Source organism: Schistosoma haematobium, chromosome ZW (genome assembly GCF_000699445.3).
Source record: "Schistosoma haematobium chromosome ZW, whole genome shotgun sequence".
NCBI lineage: Eukaryota > Metazoa > Platyhelminthes > Trematoda > Strigeidida > Schistosomatidae > Schistosoma > Schistosoma haematobium.
The window spans coordinates 48,847,647-48,861,239 of NC_067195.1; the positions used below are offsets into that span (position 1 = coordinate 48,847,647).

Sequence of the window (13,593 nt, forward strand, 5' to 3'; positions counted from 1 at the left end):
ACCAACGCGGATTAAGTCGATAATTATATACGAGGATCGGCGACATGCATGCATGCATTTAGAAATGATCGAACTGGAGTCAGATATAGGGTCACAAAAATCACACTTAGTGAACATTGAAAACTTAACGGATACCAATATCTTTTAGGAATAAATGGTCTATTTCTTGCTCATAAAATTAACAAATGAAAAAGGGAACTCATTTTTGTACATATCAGATCTGTTATGAATTAACCCAGATAAAAAAATCAGTATCATTTGTATTACATTGTGAATATTTACTTACCCGAAGTTACAATGTATTTTATTATTTAATGACAAGTTGTAAAAGTAATGAATTAACTAAATTCTATTCATTTATTTTTATTTATGATGCATAAGACACATGAAATGTATATAAAGAGATAAAATATCATAAAATAATTAGAATATCTAACTTAGTAAACTGTAAGTGAATAAAGTTGAAAAAGCATCATCCAGTCATATGTAAATCAAATTACCACTATATATTATGATGTAATGTTTGTAATATTTTGTCATTAAAATGAAATCAACTAAACTTTGTACACTGAAACTATCCAACACCAATAATAAAAATAAATTGGTAAATAAAATATACGGAATTTGGAACGAAGTCAAAAAGGACAATATTTATGGAATACGATAGATTGATTGCATTTCGCTATTTTTTTTTATTTAGCTACATACAGGCTGGTAATTTGAATGATTTAAAAATATCAATATAGTTTGTAATTTGAATATATGAATCGTTAGTGAAACTATAATTGATGCACGACCTTTGAGTGACGCCTTAGTGACTTTAAGAATGTCCACTTACTTACTAGGGCTAAATGAGGATTAAAAAGTAGTATAAAGAATAGGGATTATGATTTACAATTGATGGTTAGGATTAAGAATTAGGTTTATGATTTTTATCACGAACTGACATCAGCTAAAATGCCATAACGCTATTTAGACAAATGAGTGAATGAATTTCGTGCCAAAATTCAAGATCTGTTATATTAAATCTGATGGATTTATCCATAAATAACAGTCTCACCTAATTGTTAATAAATAAATAATACATCATTTGGAATGTACATTAAGAAAAGAGTTAAAGTTTTCACAGGGTTTCCATATATTTAATTATTTTTCATCTAACGTATTCTTTATTGATAAGTAACTCATTTCTTCAAGCTACAATTTTCTTACATAATTTGTAATAACTAAATTTATTAATTTATATATAATAAAGAGAAAATAATGAGATAAAATGAATTCACTGTATTCTACACACATTATCATTCTTATTTTATTTAAATCTAAGAAAGTAATTAATTGCACAAAATATATTCAACACTTAATTATATCAGAAGGGATTTTGTGGAGATTGTAGTACTTCCAATAGATCATGACCCCGTTGCGTCTTTTAGTATGCTATTTGGTAACTCTCCCCAAGGATGGTTTTGCACTACATATATACGTTTTGAATTATTTGTTGTTATCGCTCGTTTCTTGCCATTCCAAGCTTGGACTTCTCCCTCTAGTTAGCGGGGCTAGGACGCATCAATAGCTAGCTTACTGGTCTTTGGTCACCGAGTCTTGTTCTCGTTCGCAGATCAAGTGAGCTCGTGATAGCTTCAATTGACTTATCATCTCAACCATTGAAATTACTATAATATCCACAAAAACCTTTCTGATATGAATCAACATATGCTCACTAGTGTCTGGCTTCAAGAGGTATATCCCGGAGTCCTAGTGAGAAGCAGTGATCAGTGGAGTTCAACCGGGTCAATTGTGAAATAGTAACTCACTGATGACAATGGTGGATGTCGCTCAATTTCGTGGATTGGTTGAAGTTAGACATTAACAGCGTTGGATGCCGGATCAGTAGTCTAGTGGTTAAGCGCTCGTGGGGGACTAGTAGGTCCTGGGTTCGAATCTCGCGAGGCGGGATCGTGGATGAGCACTTCTGAGGAGTCCCACAATAGGACGAAATGGCCGTTCAGTGCTTCCAGGTTTTCCATGGTGATCTATCTTCAATTGACTTAATTATATTTCAATAATCATCAAAATAAGATAAACAGACTAATTAATATGGAATTCAGTTAATAACTTAACGTTTAGATATCCGATATATTTCATGGGTTATTATAGTTGTCTAGACTTCAACTACGCTTCAAATACTCTCATTTATATATTATTAAGTATTGCGTTAACATACTGTTTGACTAAGCAAAACAATTAGTTTTTGTACAGATCAGTATGTGGATGAATTAAAGCATACCATAGAGAATAAAATGACATCATTCTATAACCTTTGTTATTCTTGTTTTACAAAGGTTTATCAAGGTAACCAATTGAATTAAGCTTATGTGCAGTTAGTTGCTAACAGCTACCAAATTGTTGTATAAAATTTGACAGCGTGAATAAAATTCTTAAATTCTCCAAGGAATGCTTATGTAAACTGTAGGCTTCGAATCAATACTTAAATCAATTTACTTTTAGACTCCTTAATAAAACATATCCTCAACGCTGTAGAGTCGAACCCAGGAAGTTCATGTCTCCCAATGAACCCAAAACCTTCAAACTACTGAGTCAAAATCCAATGGTTTACATCTCTAGCATTAATCAACCCAGTTCTACTAATGATGTCAATCTCACTACCCATATGCTTTAACTCTAACACATCGCTTAAAAGCTCGTGCTCTATAATTCGTAACTTGCTATGACTTTGTGAATATAACCTTCAGAATAAACAATTTTCAAAAGCTCTAGCCTGTAAATAAATTTATGGTAAACACTGTTGTTTCATCTGCATTACTAAATTCTCGAAAATAATTAGTGAAGATAATCTTTATCTTCAAATACAATGTTGTATGATCAAGAAGATTAAAACGATAATAGGAATGGGTTTGTACTGTTAATATACGGACCGACAATAAAGATAATGAGTACCTCCCAGAACCTTATATCTTACTAAACTGGGAAATATCAGGACACAATAACTGCCCTTTGACTGAGATGAAGTAATATTTAATGAGGTTGACTCCTTATATACAGATCTTCCAAAAAGTCTAGCACTACAACGAATGCTTTGATGACGATTGATCTAACAATAACACTTGTCCAATAGTTATTCCGATCACGTAATAATAAAATCAAAACCCAGAAAAAGAAAATCTCTTATTTCACTGACTAATGTCCTGAAATATTGATCTCTAATTCAGCCGCTTCCTATCACAAACAAAACCAGAATGTGATTTAATGTCCGGTTGGTTATCTTCAATATTAACGCAGATTGTAAAAATATGTTTTGAGAAAATTGTTTCATTATTAACTCGGATTCTATATGATTTTATATCTTCCAGTGTCATATTTGTTTCACGATGTGAGTTAGTTTGTCTGGACAGTTTTTTAAAGCCATTAACAAAACAACAAGATTCATCTATTAGCAATGTCTCGATGATTTAATATATGTCTGGAACAAACAACTTTCAGTCGAATTTCTGAAACACCTAAGAAGTGTTGACTGATTCCAAATTATTAACCGGTGTAGAACATTTCTAAAATAAACGTTGATGAAGGGCCAAATTATTTTAAAGAGCTTGTAAGTTTAAATGCCTTTTCAGTCCGATTTTCACATGCTTTACAACCATTATCTTACCGCCATAAAAGATGCTTTTACATGCAGATTTATTTGTTTAGCACCCTGTTTTATGACCATTTTAATGCAATGATTGTACTCCTAGTAAGTTTCTTATGACGAATCCGAAAGATCATCAAGTCAACATACGGCTCTTACCTCTGAATTATCCCGAACAGCAGAAGAGGAAACTGTTTTTATAGGTAGTCACTCTGATTACTAGTAAGTAGAATTACATTATAGCTGATTTCCGTCTAACAAAAGATACAGCTACAGTTTAAAGAACACTCCAACCGGAGATCTCCGACCAAACCTGTCCTGAGTTCTCCTTTCTACTTGTTGTCGGTGCTATTCATGGTCTTGATTTCGGTCTACAATTTTCGATATCATGTGTTCTTTGGTCTGCCTCCTTGTCTTTTGTTCGGAGGATTCCAAGTTAGGACTGTAGGATTTAATTCCAAACTACTCTCTAGACTGTCGAGCACAGAGTATTAGCTTAGCCAAAGTCAGAACAAGTTATCTATTTGGTTCAATAAACTGTTCCTAAAACGTAAACTAACACTGTTAGCACACGGAATAAACAATTATTACAGTCTATTAAACAGGGAAAAAGAAAGACATGAATAACATATTGAACAGTAACTAGAGGATAGAAAAATGAGTCAACGAACTTAATATCGTTCAATATAAACATAAAACTATGGTTGGTGAATAAGCAAAGCATAGTCATACAAGGTCAAAGAAAGTTAATGTTATAGTGGTCGTTTCCTGTTGTCATTGGTGGGTTCGTTTATCGATCATACTTTACAAGGACTTACCTCGTGACACAATTTATTGGTTTCCTCGGTGTGTACTATCCATCCTAGTGTCTTTTCCTAATCTCCGCACTTTTAACGTCTGTGTTGGAAATTCTGAATTTGGTCTTGCGTGAGGGCTATTTTATGTTCCAGATATCACTTAATTATAGAGATGTTGACCTCGTCCTGCCAATTTGTCACTCTACATCTGAACCAGATATTTTTTGATTATCAACGATGTTGCCCAGATATGTGAAGGTTCCACCTCTTTCATAGATTCACCATCAGGTGTGACTTGGTTGGCGTTCGTCGTGTTGTACTTCAGAATCTATAGGAAGGTCTTTGTGCGCTCTTTTGATGTTCGTTGGTTTCAACAGCGCTGGCCTATTCAAGAGCTCTTCAGGGTGCTCTACCCACCTTTTCCGCCGCTTTCGAATCTCGGCGATCGTTTTACCTTCACTGTTCTTGACCGACCACCCCGGTCTACTACGTTTTCTTGATAGCTTCCTAGTCGTTTTAAATAGTTCTCTCATACTTCCTTCTCCTACAGATTTTTCTGCTGAAGTTACCAGGCCTCCCACATATTTTCGCTTCCTACCTCTAGTGCTTTTTACAGCCGTTTCCTCCTGTATATTCAGCTCATTTATTCGATTTCTTTGCTCTTATTTCTCCTAGTTCACCTTGAGCAATGATGCTTTCATGCTCCGTGATGTCCATTTCGACCCTGGCATTTAGGTTCCCCATTAAGTTGGTCATGTGTTTTCCTGAGGATTTTTCTACAATAGGCTAAAGACACTTTCATAAAATTGATCTCTAGCATTTTCGTTGCCATCATCAGTTTGTCCGTATCCTATAAGCGCCTTTCGCGCTTCTTTGCATGGCATTAATGTAACTCTGTATGCAACGAGCATTGGCTTCTTCATAGCCATAATAAAGTAAAAACTCCTGAAGTTAGTGTTTTGTTCGGCTTGTTTCACTTATTTAAGGTAGACCTAGGTCGTATTTTCTCATTTGCACTACCATTTGAATGACTATCTCGATCTTCCACATTGAATTTGTTTGATCTACTACGGATTTTATTAATCTTATTGAGCTCACTATAAAGTATGTTTGAATATCATAACTTTGTAAAGTAATAATACTAGAGTAAACATGAAATAGATTTATCGAATAGTTATGTCCATGTTTCGAAAAAATTAAAAGTAAGAGGGTTCAAACACCACAGATTTATTATTCTGAAAAGGGTAATTCCAAGTATAGTATTTCTGTTATTACCATTGAAGGATCTACGTCGGGTTTGATCGAGAAAAGAAGTTTTAAAAAAGAGAACAGAATCAGTTGTAGTCTGAAAGATGGTCGTTGGTGTAGCTGAGAACGTGAGGTGAGTTAACAAACACAGCGCACTTCGAGTCACAATCAACTAATGAAGTGTATTAGCACCGGGAAAGTAGTATTGAGATTTAAACGAAAATCCTTTATAACCAATAATCAAAGAAATCATAAACTGAATAGGATCTCGAAAAAAGCAAGATCGAAATTTATTCAAGAATCAAGGCCTTCTGACCATCATTACAAGTAATTGTGTTTCATTTGGGTTTTTTGGGGAAAATTTAGCAAGGTACTTTCTTTTTTATCACTGTGTATTATTGGACAAGAATTATCACAAATGACAAATAAATGTTATTGACAAAAAAATACCCTAAGACTAGCTTTATATTAAAAACTCCGTGATTCATGGATAAATGATTGTTCAAGTATCCATGCACTTATAAAGACAATCCTGACCTATTCTTTTGTCTACTGTAAAACAATTTAAACGTTCAGAATAAGAACCTTAATAGTAATAAACGGTGAAAATTAATGGCTTGTATGCTAAAAATGACTTTCGTAAACTTCGTTTTCTAGATTAATAAACATATCAGTCGATCAATTTTCACAACACATGTATGTAATACGAGTTGATGTTAACAAGATAGTGAAGAACTAACATCGGAAACTTCAGCAACATCTATTATTAAGATATTACTATTGACAAGCTTTGATTTTGTTTATCTGTTTACTGTAGTATGAGACTTTCGAAAGTAAGAATTCATATGCTGACTGCATAATAAAAACATTGCAAACCGACTCTTTATTTGCATCGATCTCTGTCAAACCAATCAAGTTAATTCCGGTGCCCTGAAAACACCTTTAAAATTCAATTTTTAGCTCGCCCCCAAATCTTTGGTACGGTCGAGCATGGGGAGAACCCACTCTCCTCAAAACGCTCTCACATAGCCACGCGTATAGTCACTGTTAGGGAAGTCCTACTCATTGCCTTCTCGCGGCTGATGTGCTGTTTGTGAAATCCAAAGAGCGAAAAACGAATGTTCGGCGCTTCAACAGGGTTGGTGGATATAGAGGGTTCATCTAGGGGAGTTGGAGAACCTTAACTCCGAACCAAAAGTTCACATGGACTCCAGGACCCTGAAGCAAAAGATGGCCTATGAACCTATTGTTGGTCACCGGCTACCATGTGACTGGATCTCCTAACATCGCTCCGCTACCTTGCAGATTAGGCCTTTAGGTTAAAGGCTCGGGAAGTGGCCCCCTAAGAAAAACACTTGCTTCGGTCCGGGCGCCCGGGCAGAATTTAAGCCCTCGCAAAAGTCGAATGATGAAGTGTGGCGCATTAAATTCGGTGCCTCTTTGTACCAATATTTATGTGTTTAAACAAATATAACATGTCTTAATGAAGTTGTTAAGTCTAAACAAACTGATATCTACGATAAGTACAAAAAAGACATAGAAGTTAGGTGATAATTAGGTTTGTTCAGTTACTGACTGGAACAAACGAACATATATGTTATGAGTTTTTAGCTAACATCTAATATTCTCCAATGTTAAAAATGTCAACATTTTGAACTTTGTGCATAGCTTTATCTTGATGACCATCATGGAAGGTGGAAATAACTTCAAGTTAATTAATAACCTCTGTCTGTATATGTACAAAAGGCTTTATAAAAAAGTATTTTATGAAGAGACACCATTAAAGCAGAGTGAAGATGTAATAGTGTTATCTCCCGATAAGAATAATGGATGGTAATTTTTGGGATCCATTTATGGACCGATACTATGAGTATATTTTTATCGTGTAATTGTCATGTAACTAAACTGTTCATATTCATGTCCCTTTTATTATAAGTTTTATTTCGACCTATGAACTATTATTATACGATTTACCATTCTTGACTTATTCCCTACCTGTTAATCACTACCTCCCCCACTCACAGCCACTTTTGGCCAAATATCGTACAAATGTTAGTTTCTATTTTATGGTACGTTGTGGACTGTTTGATTGGTATATAAACCCTGTATGTTTGAAATAAAAGACTCATATTGCAGAGGCTGAGATTGGCGTTCTGGACTTAACTGGCTGGGCTAGACAGGAAGTAGGGCCAATCAGGACTCTAGGCTGCTCGCACATGTTTTATGCGTCACTGGTTCGGTCGATAATTCACTGCTCTCTGACTGGCGGTATCGTTGCGTTATCCAATAAACAGGGCACACAGGTTCACAAGTTATAGCAAATAGTACATAAAAAGAGGATGTTAAGTAGTTTGGTTGCTTTATCAAATGAAGCAAAAATAACAAAATATTTGTTACAAATATGGATATCAGTCTATCAGCAGTGTTTCTTGGTAATTCCTACTTGAAATCTTGCCTTTCACCTCTAAACAATAGTAAGCCTCAAAATATTTTCTTCCTATACAAATGTGGTATTCCGTAATATTTTAGACTAGAAAAAAATGATTCGATCAACAAACTCATTACTAGTCATATTGACAACCAAACAAATTTTTAGAGAATATATACAAGAAAACACTTTATCACGATAATCATGAAAACGATTTCCAGGAAGCATATGCTTGTTGAGAACAAAACATACTGAAAGTATCTATCTAAGTGAAACGGATTCTGGACCAGTCTCAGTACCAGATCCATTTGATTGAGAGTTACTGGACATTGCAGGACCAAGTGTCGGAGCTTCAGGATCACCACGTACAGCTCGATATTTAGCCATTTCATTTGGAAATTGACGAGACAATTCGGACATAAGTAACATTCGGAAACGACGAAGGCTGTCTAATTTTCCACGGACTGCCTCATTCTTGGCTAGTGCTTGTTCCATGCACTCACGAGTGTACAACTGAGGGTTTTGACCAGCATCGATTTTGGAAAATAATTCAATAGGAACATGTACATCTTGCATTTCAACTTGCATACGATCCACATCCTTTAAAAAGTAAGCAGAGTGTGAAAATCACACAAACATAAATTTACAGTAAATTCTAAAAAATGACAGTTAATTTTTAGCAGTCTCATTTAACTTCCATTCAGTTCACTTCTCCGGAATTTTACAAGGACAAATACAAGAAACTGATAACTGTTATGACGCGAAACATTTCACTTTGATAGTTTAAAAAGCTCTATTTTTGAGGAGGTCGTGGATATGAATTTCTGAGTCTTATACTAGGACGAAAAACACGTCCAGTGCTCCTTGGTTTTAAGTAGTTGTCTAGTCAAAATCATTACGCAGTGTTAATTACGAAACAAATGTTTTTCTAATGTGGTGTAATAAGATCAATATTTTTGAATATTTTAATGGGATAACTTAGTATAAAACACTCAAATATCACAAACTGCAGTTAGAGAGTCTTATACTTAATATATCTATCTCTGAACAACGACAAATGAGCACTATGATGCCATCATAAGAGAAATAACAAGTTGAAAATTTGAAAAACAAAATTCGGTTAACATCACAGATAATACAATTCGACAAGAGATTTTATCCAATGACTGGTTATTGTACTTGTATCAGTTTTAGAGAGGATTAATTGAGGATAAATGGCTTTGACTATGGTGTTGATGCATGCAAATATAAATCCCCCGAAATACTATACTTTTTTTTAAATTGCAAAAGGAAAAAACGAAACGTCATTTTAGAGCTGTAAGCAAGTAGCAGTTTGAAGCTGGCTGTATCCAATATGAAAAATCTTGTTAATAAAACCAAACGTTTACTAATTAAGTTATGATAATACTCCGTTATATTCCTAGCTCTAAAATTCATGTACAGAATACCAGGTGTATGACATAAACGGTATGAGGAAATTCACTCATTAATACTTGAACACTACACTTTATCATGACACAAGTGTTGTTATCCATAGTTTGACATAACATTAACTTTTTTGAGAATGGTCTTTAAAGTCATAGATTGTACCACCACTAGAAACGAAATTACAATTCGGATAGTAATGTCCGTGATCTTATTAGGAAGAAAACTTTAACACGTTTTGTATGCGGTCGCAAAATATGTATACAAAACTGTTAAGTGTCAACCAGTCCCATTGCTTTATCTCGTTCAATTTTTTATTGATGTCAAGAATAAATGGCCTAATAAAATATTTTAAGGAGGCATGGATATCTAAGCAACGGATTAGCCATGAAAACGATTTGGTCATACTTTCCAACGAGCTATTTTAATTACGATGGATGGCATTAAATTCAAAAGCAAAACAAACTCTCCTGGACTGCATTCCGATAGACAATCACTTATGTATCTCTATGCACTCGTTGATTGGAGTTTTGATGAAATAAAGGATGAATTTCATATAAATCTTCAAAAAGCTAAATGTTCAGATGTGATAATAATGGCAGGTGCATTTAATGCTCAAATAGGTAGTTTAAATCAAACTAAAAGATACTAAGGTGAATCCTATGGTGTCGCGGCTCAGAGAATAGATAGTAAAGACTGGTTGCTGCAACCATTCTTGGATAACCGTTTCTAGCGACCATCAGGTATAAAAAAGGTATTGACATGACGACTCCCACAATCGATCTAACGATGAATGCCAATAGACTGCACTGTCGTTAGATATCGTCGGAGGCTTGATAGAAGACTGCAGCTTATTCTGGAGCACACCGTTAGACTCTTATCAAGCTCTATTGAGGTAGATTAGTGGTTTGGGCATTCGAATGTCTAACCCTGCTCTACTTCGGTTTGAATAATCAAGTAATATCATTAGCCCTCATACTTAGTGTGGTTCATATCCACGTATCTGAAAGATGAGTTAGGTTGAATTTTAGATTTCAATGCTCTAATGCAAGCACCTGTTTGTCTGCGTTTTGCTGGACGCACAAAAGTCACAGTAAGAAGACCCTTTGGAGTTTAGATTAATGATGAAAAAGTTAGCAATATATTTCAAGAACAACTAGAGAAGCAGTGAGTCAACCATGTAAGTGGTATCCTCCCAGATGTAGCTCGGCACGATATTCAAACAGCTGTGGAAGCAGCAGTGATGTATACCAGTAACATACACCGCAAGGTTAGGAAACCAGTGGATTTCGGTAGCGTCCGCTGAAATAGTAGATGGCTTAAAACGCGATGAAGAGCAAATAGATGTAGACTGACAAAAATTCTATGAGATGGTCGTGAGGAGTGGTGAGCAACTAAACCAAAAGTGATGGAATAGGTAATAGTAGACACGTTTTGGAAATTATCAAGGAAACAGGTAATAAATATTTTGGAGTTAGTGAGACTAGTTTTGAAAAAGATGGGAAAATGACCCACTTTCAACACAAGAAGCCGGAACAATGAACAGAACACTTCGGACAGTTTAACTGCTCTCTAGCTACCACTCAATGATCAATTTTCACCAAACAACCTGAATGGGACGTCAAAATAAGTACCCCGACTCATAAAGAGGTAGAAGCCATAACTAAAGTGAATGAGAACAACAAGTGCTGATGGGCTAACCCCTAATATCACTAAAAGTCGTGTCCCAGTTTTGGAAGTTTGATGAACAGAAATATCAGCTAGTTTAAGAACTGTGTGCTTTCCTAAGTGACTGGTTAAATTTCAAAGCGAAATAGTGGAAATTTCGTAGACTGAGCTATATATAATAGATAACAGTGTCTGCGATTAAACACTTAAGTGGCTCACATATTTTCAAGAGGAAAGTGGATGTTAATGGAGAGAATAATGCTAAACGAACTCTAAAATAAGGTTTAAAGACACATATGATTCTGTGGTTGTGAGAAAAATGGTGAGACAAATAAATGGAATGATAATAAAGATATTTTTTGAATACATAGTTTACACTGAGTGATTAAGGACTCTAGCTAAAAGTCCACGGAATTTGCATATGATCAATGAAAATCCCGATTACATTACTTATCATTAACAAAGTATTCAAAACCGCCTACATAGGGAATAACCGCAGACGAGACTCAAAATGTGAACTAAGTGGTGCATGATATACCAACTTAATAAGGAAACTTGCATAATTTAGCGAACTAAATGGTGAATGAATAACATTGCAAAAAACAGTTAAGGCCACATTATTTATTCCTAACGAGCCAGGCGGTCGACTGCTTAACTAAGTAAAAAAAATATGGTATTTGACTGAGTAAACATTAAGATTTACCGTCAAGAATATTAAAATCAACAGTACCTGTAATTTATACACTAGATCGTTGATCTTTTTCTGAAACGACACACTTGGTTGATAGTCACAAACAACAATTCCAGCCTCCCTACAATGATCAATAATACTTTCGATGTTTTCTTCCAAAATTTCGAAACGGTTACGATCGACCATGAGTGGGTTAACAATTATTAGTGAACAACGGAAACAATAATGAGACCTTCTGTAGCGAAAAGTTGAGCAGGACGACAACCGTGGATTTTTATACAATATTGATGTGAACTACACAAAACCAAATGCTTTTGGTTGAAGCATGTAGGCTTGACAGACAAACAGGAACGAGTTACAAGAGTGTATTACAATATACACTCTATGTGGGGCTAATATGAACCGATTATTTCCTTTGCATTTGTTTCTCAATGTTGAGATAGATGTTTATGGTTTTCAGCACAATCCAATCAGCCAACTAAGTTCAAACTCAACGTAATTCAAACGGACAATCTGAAAGAGAAAATGTAGCGCACAATCCGGAAAAACCCGAAACGCCCGAATCAGATTCAGATTTGTGTAGTAAGGACAGAAAGCCTACGGCCTATGTTATTCTTTCTCTAGTATGCTTCTGTGAGTGTCCAGTTTTCTCTTGAAAGAGTCAATTGAAGGTGCGGACACCACTGCTTCAGGCAGCAGGTTCCAAGTATTGATGACTCGGTGTGAAAAACTGTATGCCACGGGTATTTTGTTCGTTCTTGGCTTTTCTACTCGCCTGCTATGTCCTCTGAGGTGTCCCGATCTAGTGGGAAGAAAGAGAGAGAATAAGTTAGGTCCGAAATCATTTCTCAGTATTCTGTACATCAAGATTAGATCTCCCCTTAGTCTGCGATAGGACAGAGTAAAGAGGTTCAGTTTTTCAAGCCGCTCTTTATATGATAAACCCCGGAGTTCCGAAATTGCACGCGTAGCTGCCCTCTGTACTTTTTCTAGTATGTCTGAGTCACCTTTTAAACAGGGGCTTGCAGCCTGAACGCAGTTCTCTAACTTAGTTCTCACTAAGGATGTGTATACTGTGGTGAACATGGTAGTGTAGGGCCAGTGAAATGTCACTGAGCTCCAGCCAAATCATCCGGCAGTTGGATCACTGAATGTCGAACAGATCGTCGCTCCCTGCCAAGGTCATGTACAACCGACGCGCATTAGTTAATTGTATGTCATGGACTGGCCCATGCGGCAGTGGTCTTACTTTGGCTTGTATCTACTTTAACTAATATATTTCTGTAATAACGTCCTTTGTGTTGTACAGTCTTCAAAGCATCTATAGTACCTTGTTACGTCAATGGGGGTAGTCCACGTAAGGTGCTGACCACGAGGTGTGACTTCGACGTTAGTTGGTTCGTCACACTATTCACGTCTAACTCGAGTAGGCCTCCAATCATTTCGACATAGATCATCTACGTTGGTGATCTACACTGGTGAGCAAGACTTCGAATAACGCAACCTATCACTATAATCTTTATTATTGTATTCTATACTTATTCTTTTTCATTTTTATCATCGCCTATGTTAATCTGTTACTGTGAACTTTCGTTGCTTCATGTCAATGTTGATTAGCATTTAAACCTAAATAATTCGTTCAATCGACAGAACTAACCAATCAACTACGATTATAATCGGCTATCGTGGT

General features: G+C 35.6%; 1 protein-coding gene across 1 annotated transcript in view; it reads right to left on the reverse strand.

Moving 5' to 3' along the window:
* MED10 (Mediator of RNA polymerase II transcription subunit 10) overlaps positions 1 to 12,942 on the reverse strand; it is a 26,007-nt gene extending 13,065 nt beyond the window's left edge. The window contains exons 1-2 of the mRNA XM_051211619.1: positions 11,943 to 12,942; positions 3,806 to 8,719 (exon numbers count right to left, since the gene is read on the reverse strand). Of these exons, the coding sequence (XP_051071702.1) occupies positions 8,381 to 8,719; positions 11,943 to 12,089 (486 nt within the window). The 5' untranslated portion in view covers positions 12,090 to 12,942 and the 3' untranslated portion in view covers positions 3,806 to 8,380. The remainder of the gene's footprint in view (positions 1 to 3,805; positions 8,720 to 11,942) is intronic.
* Between the last annotated feature and the right edge of the window lie 651 nt (positions 12,943 to 13,593).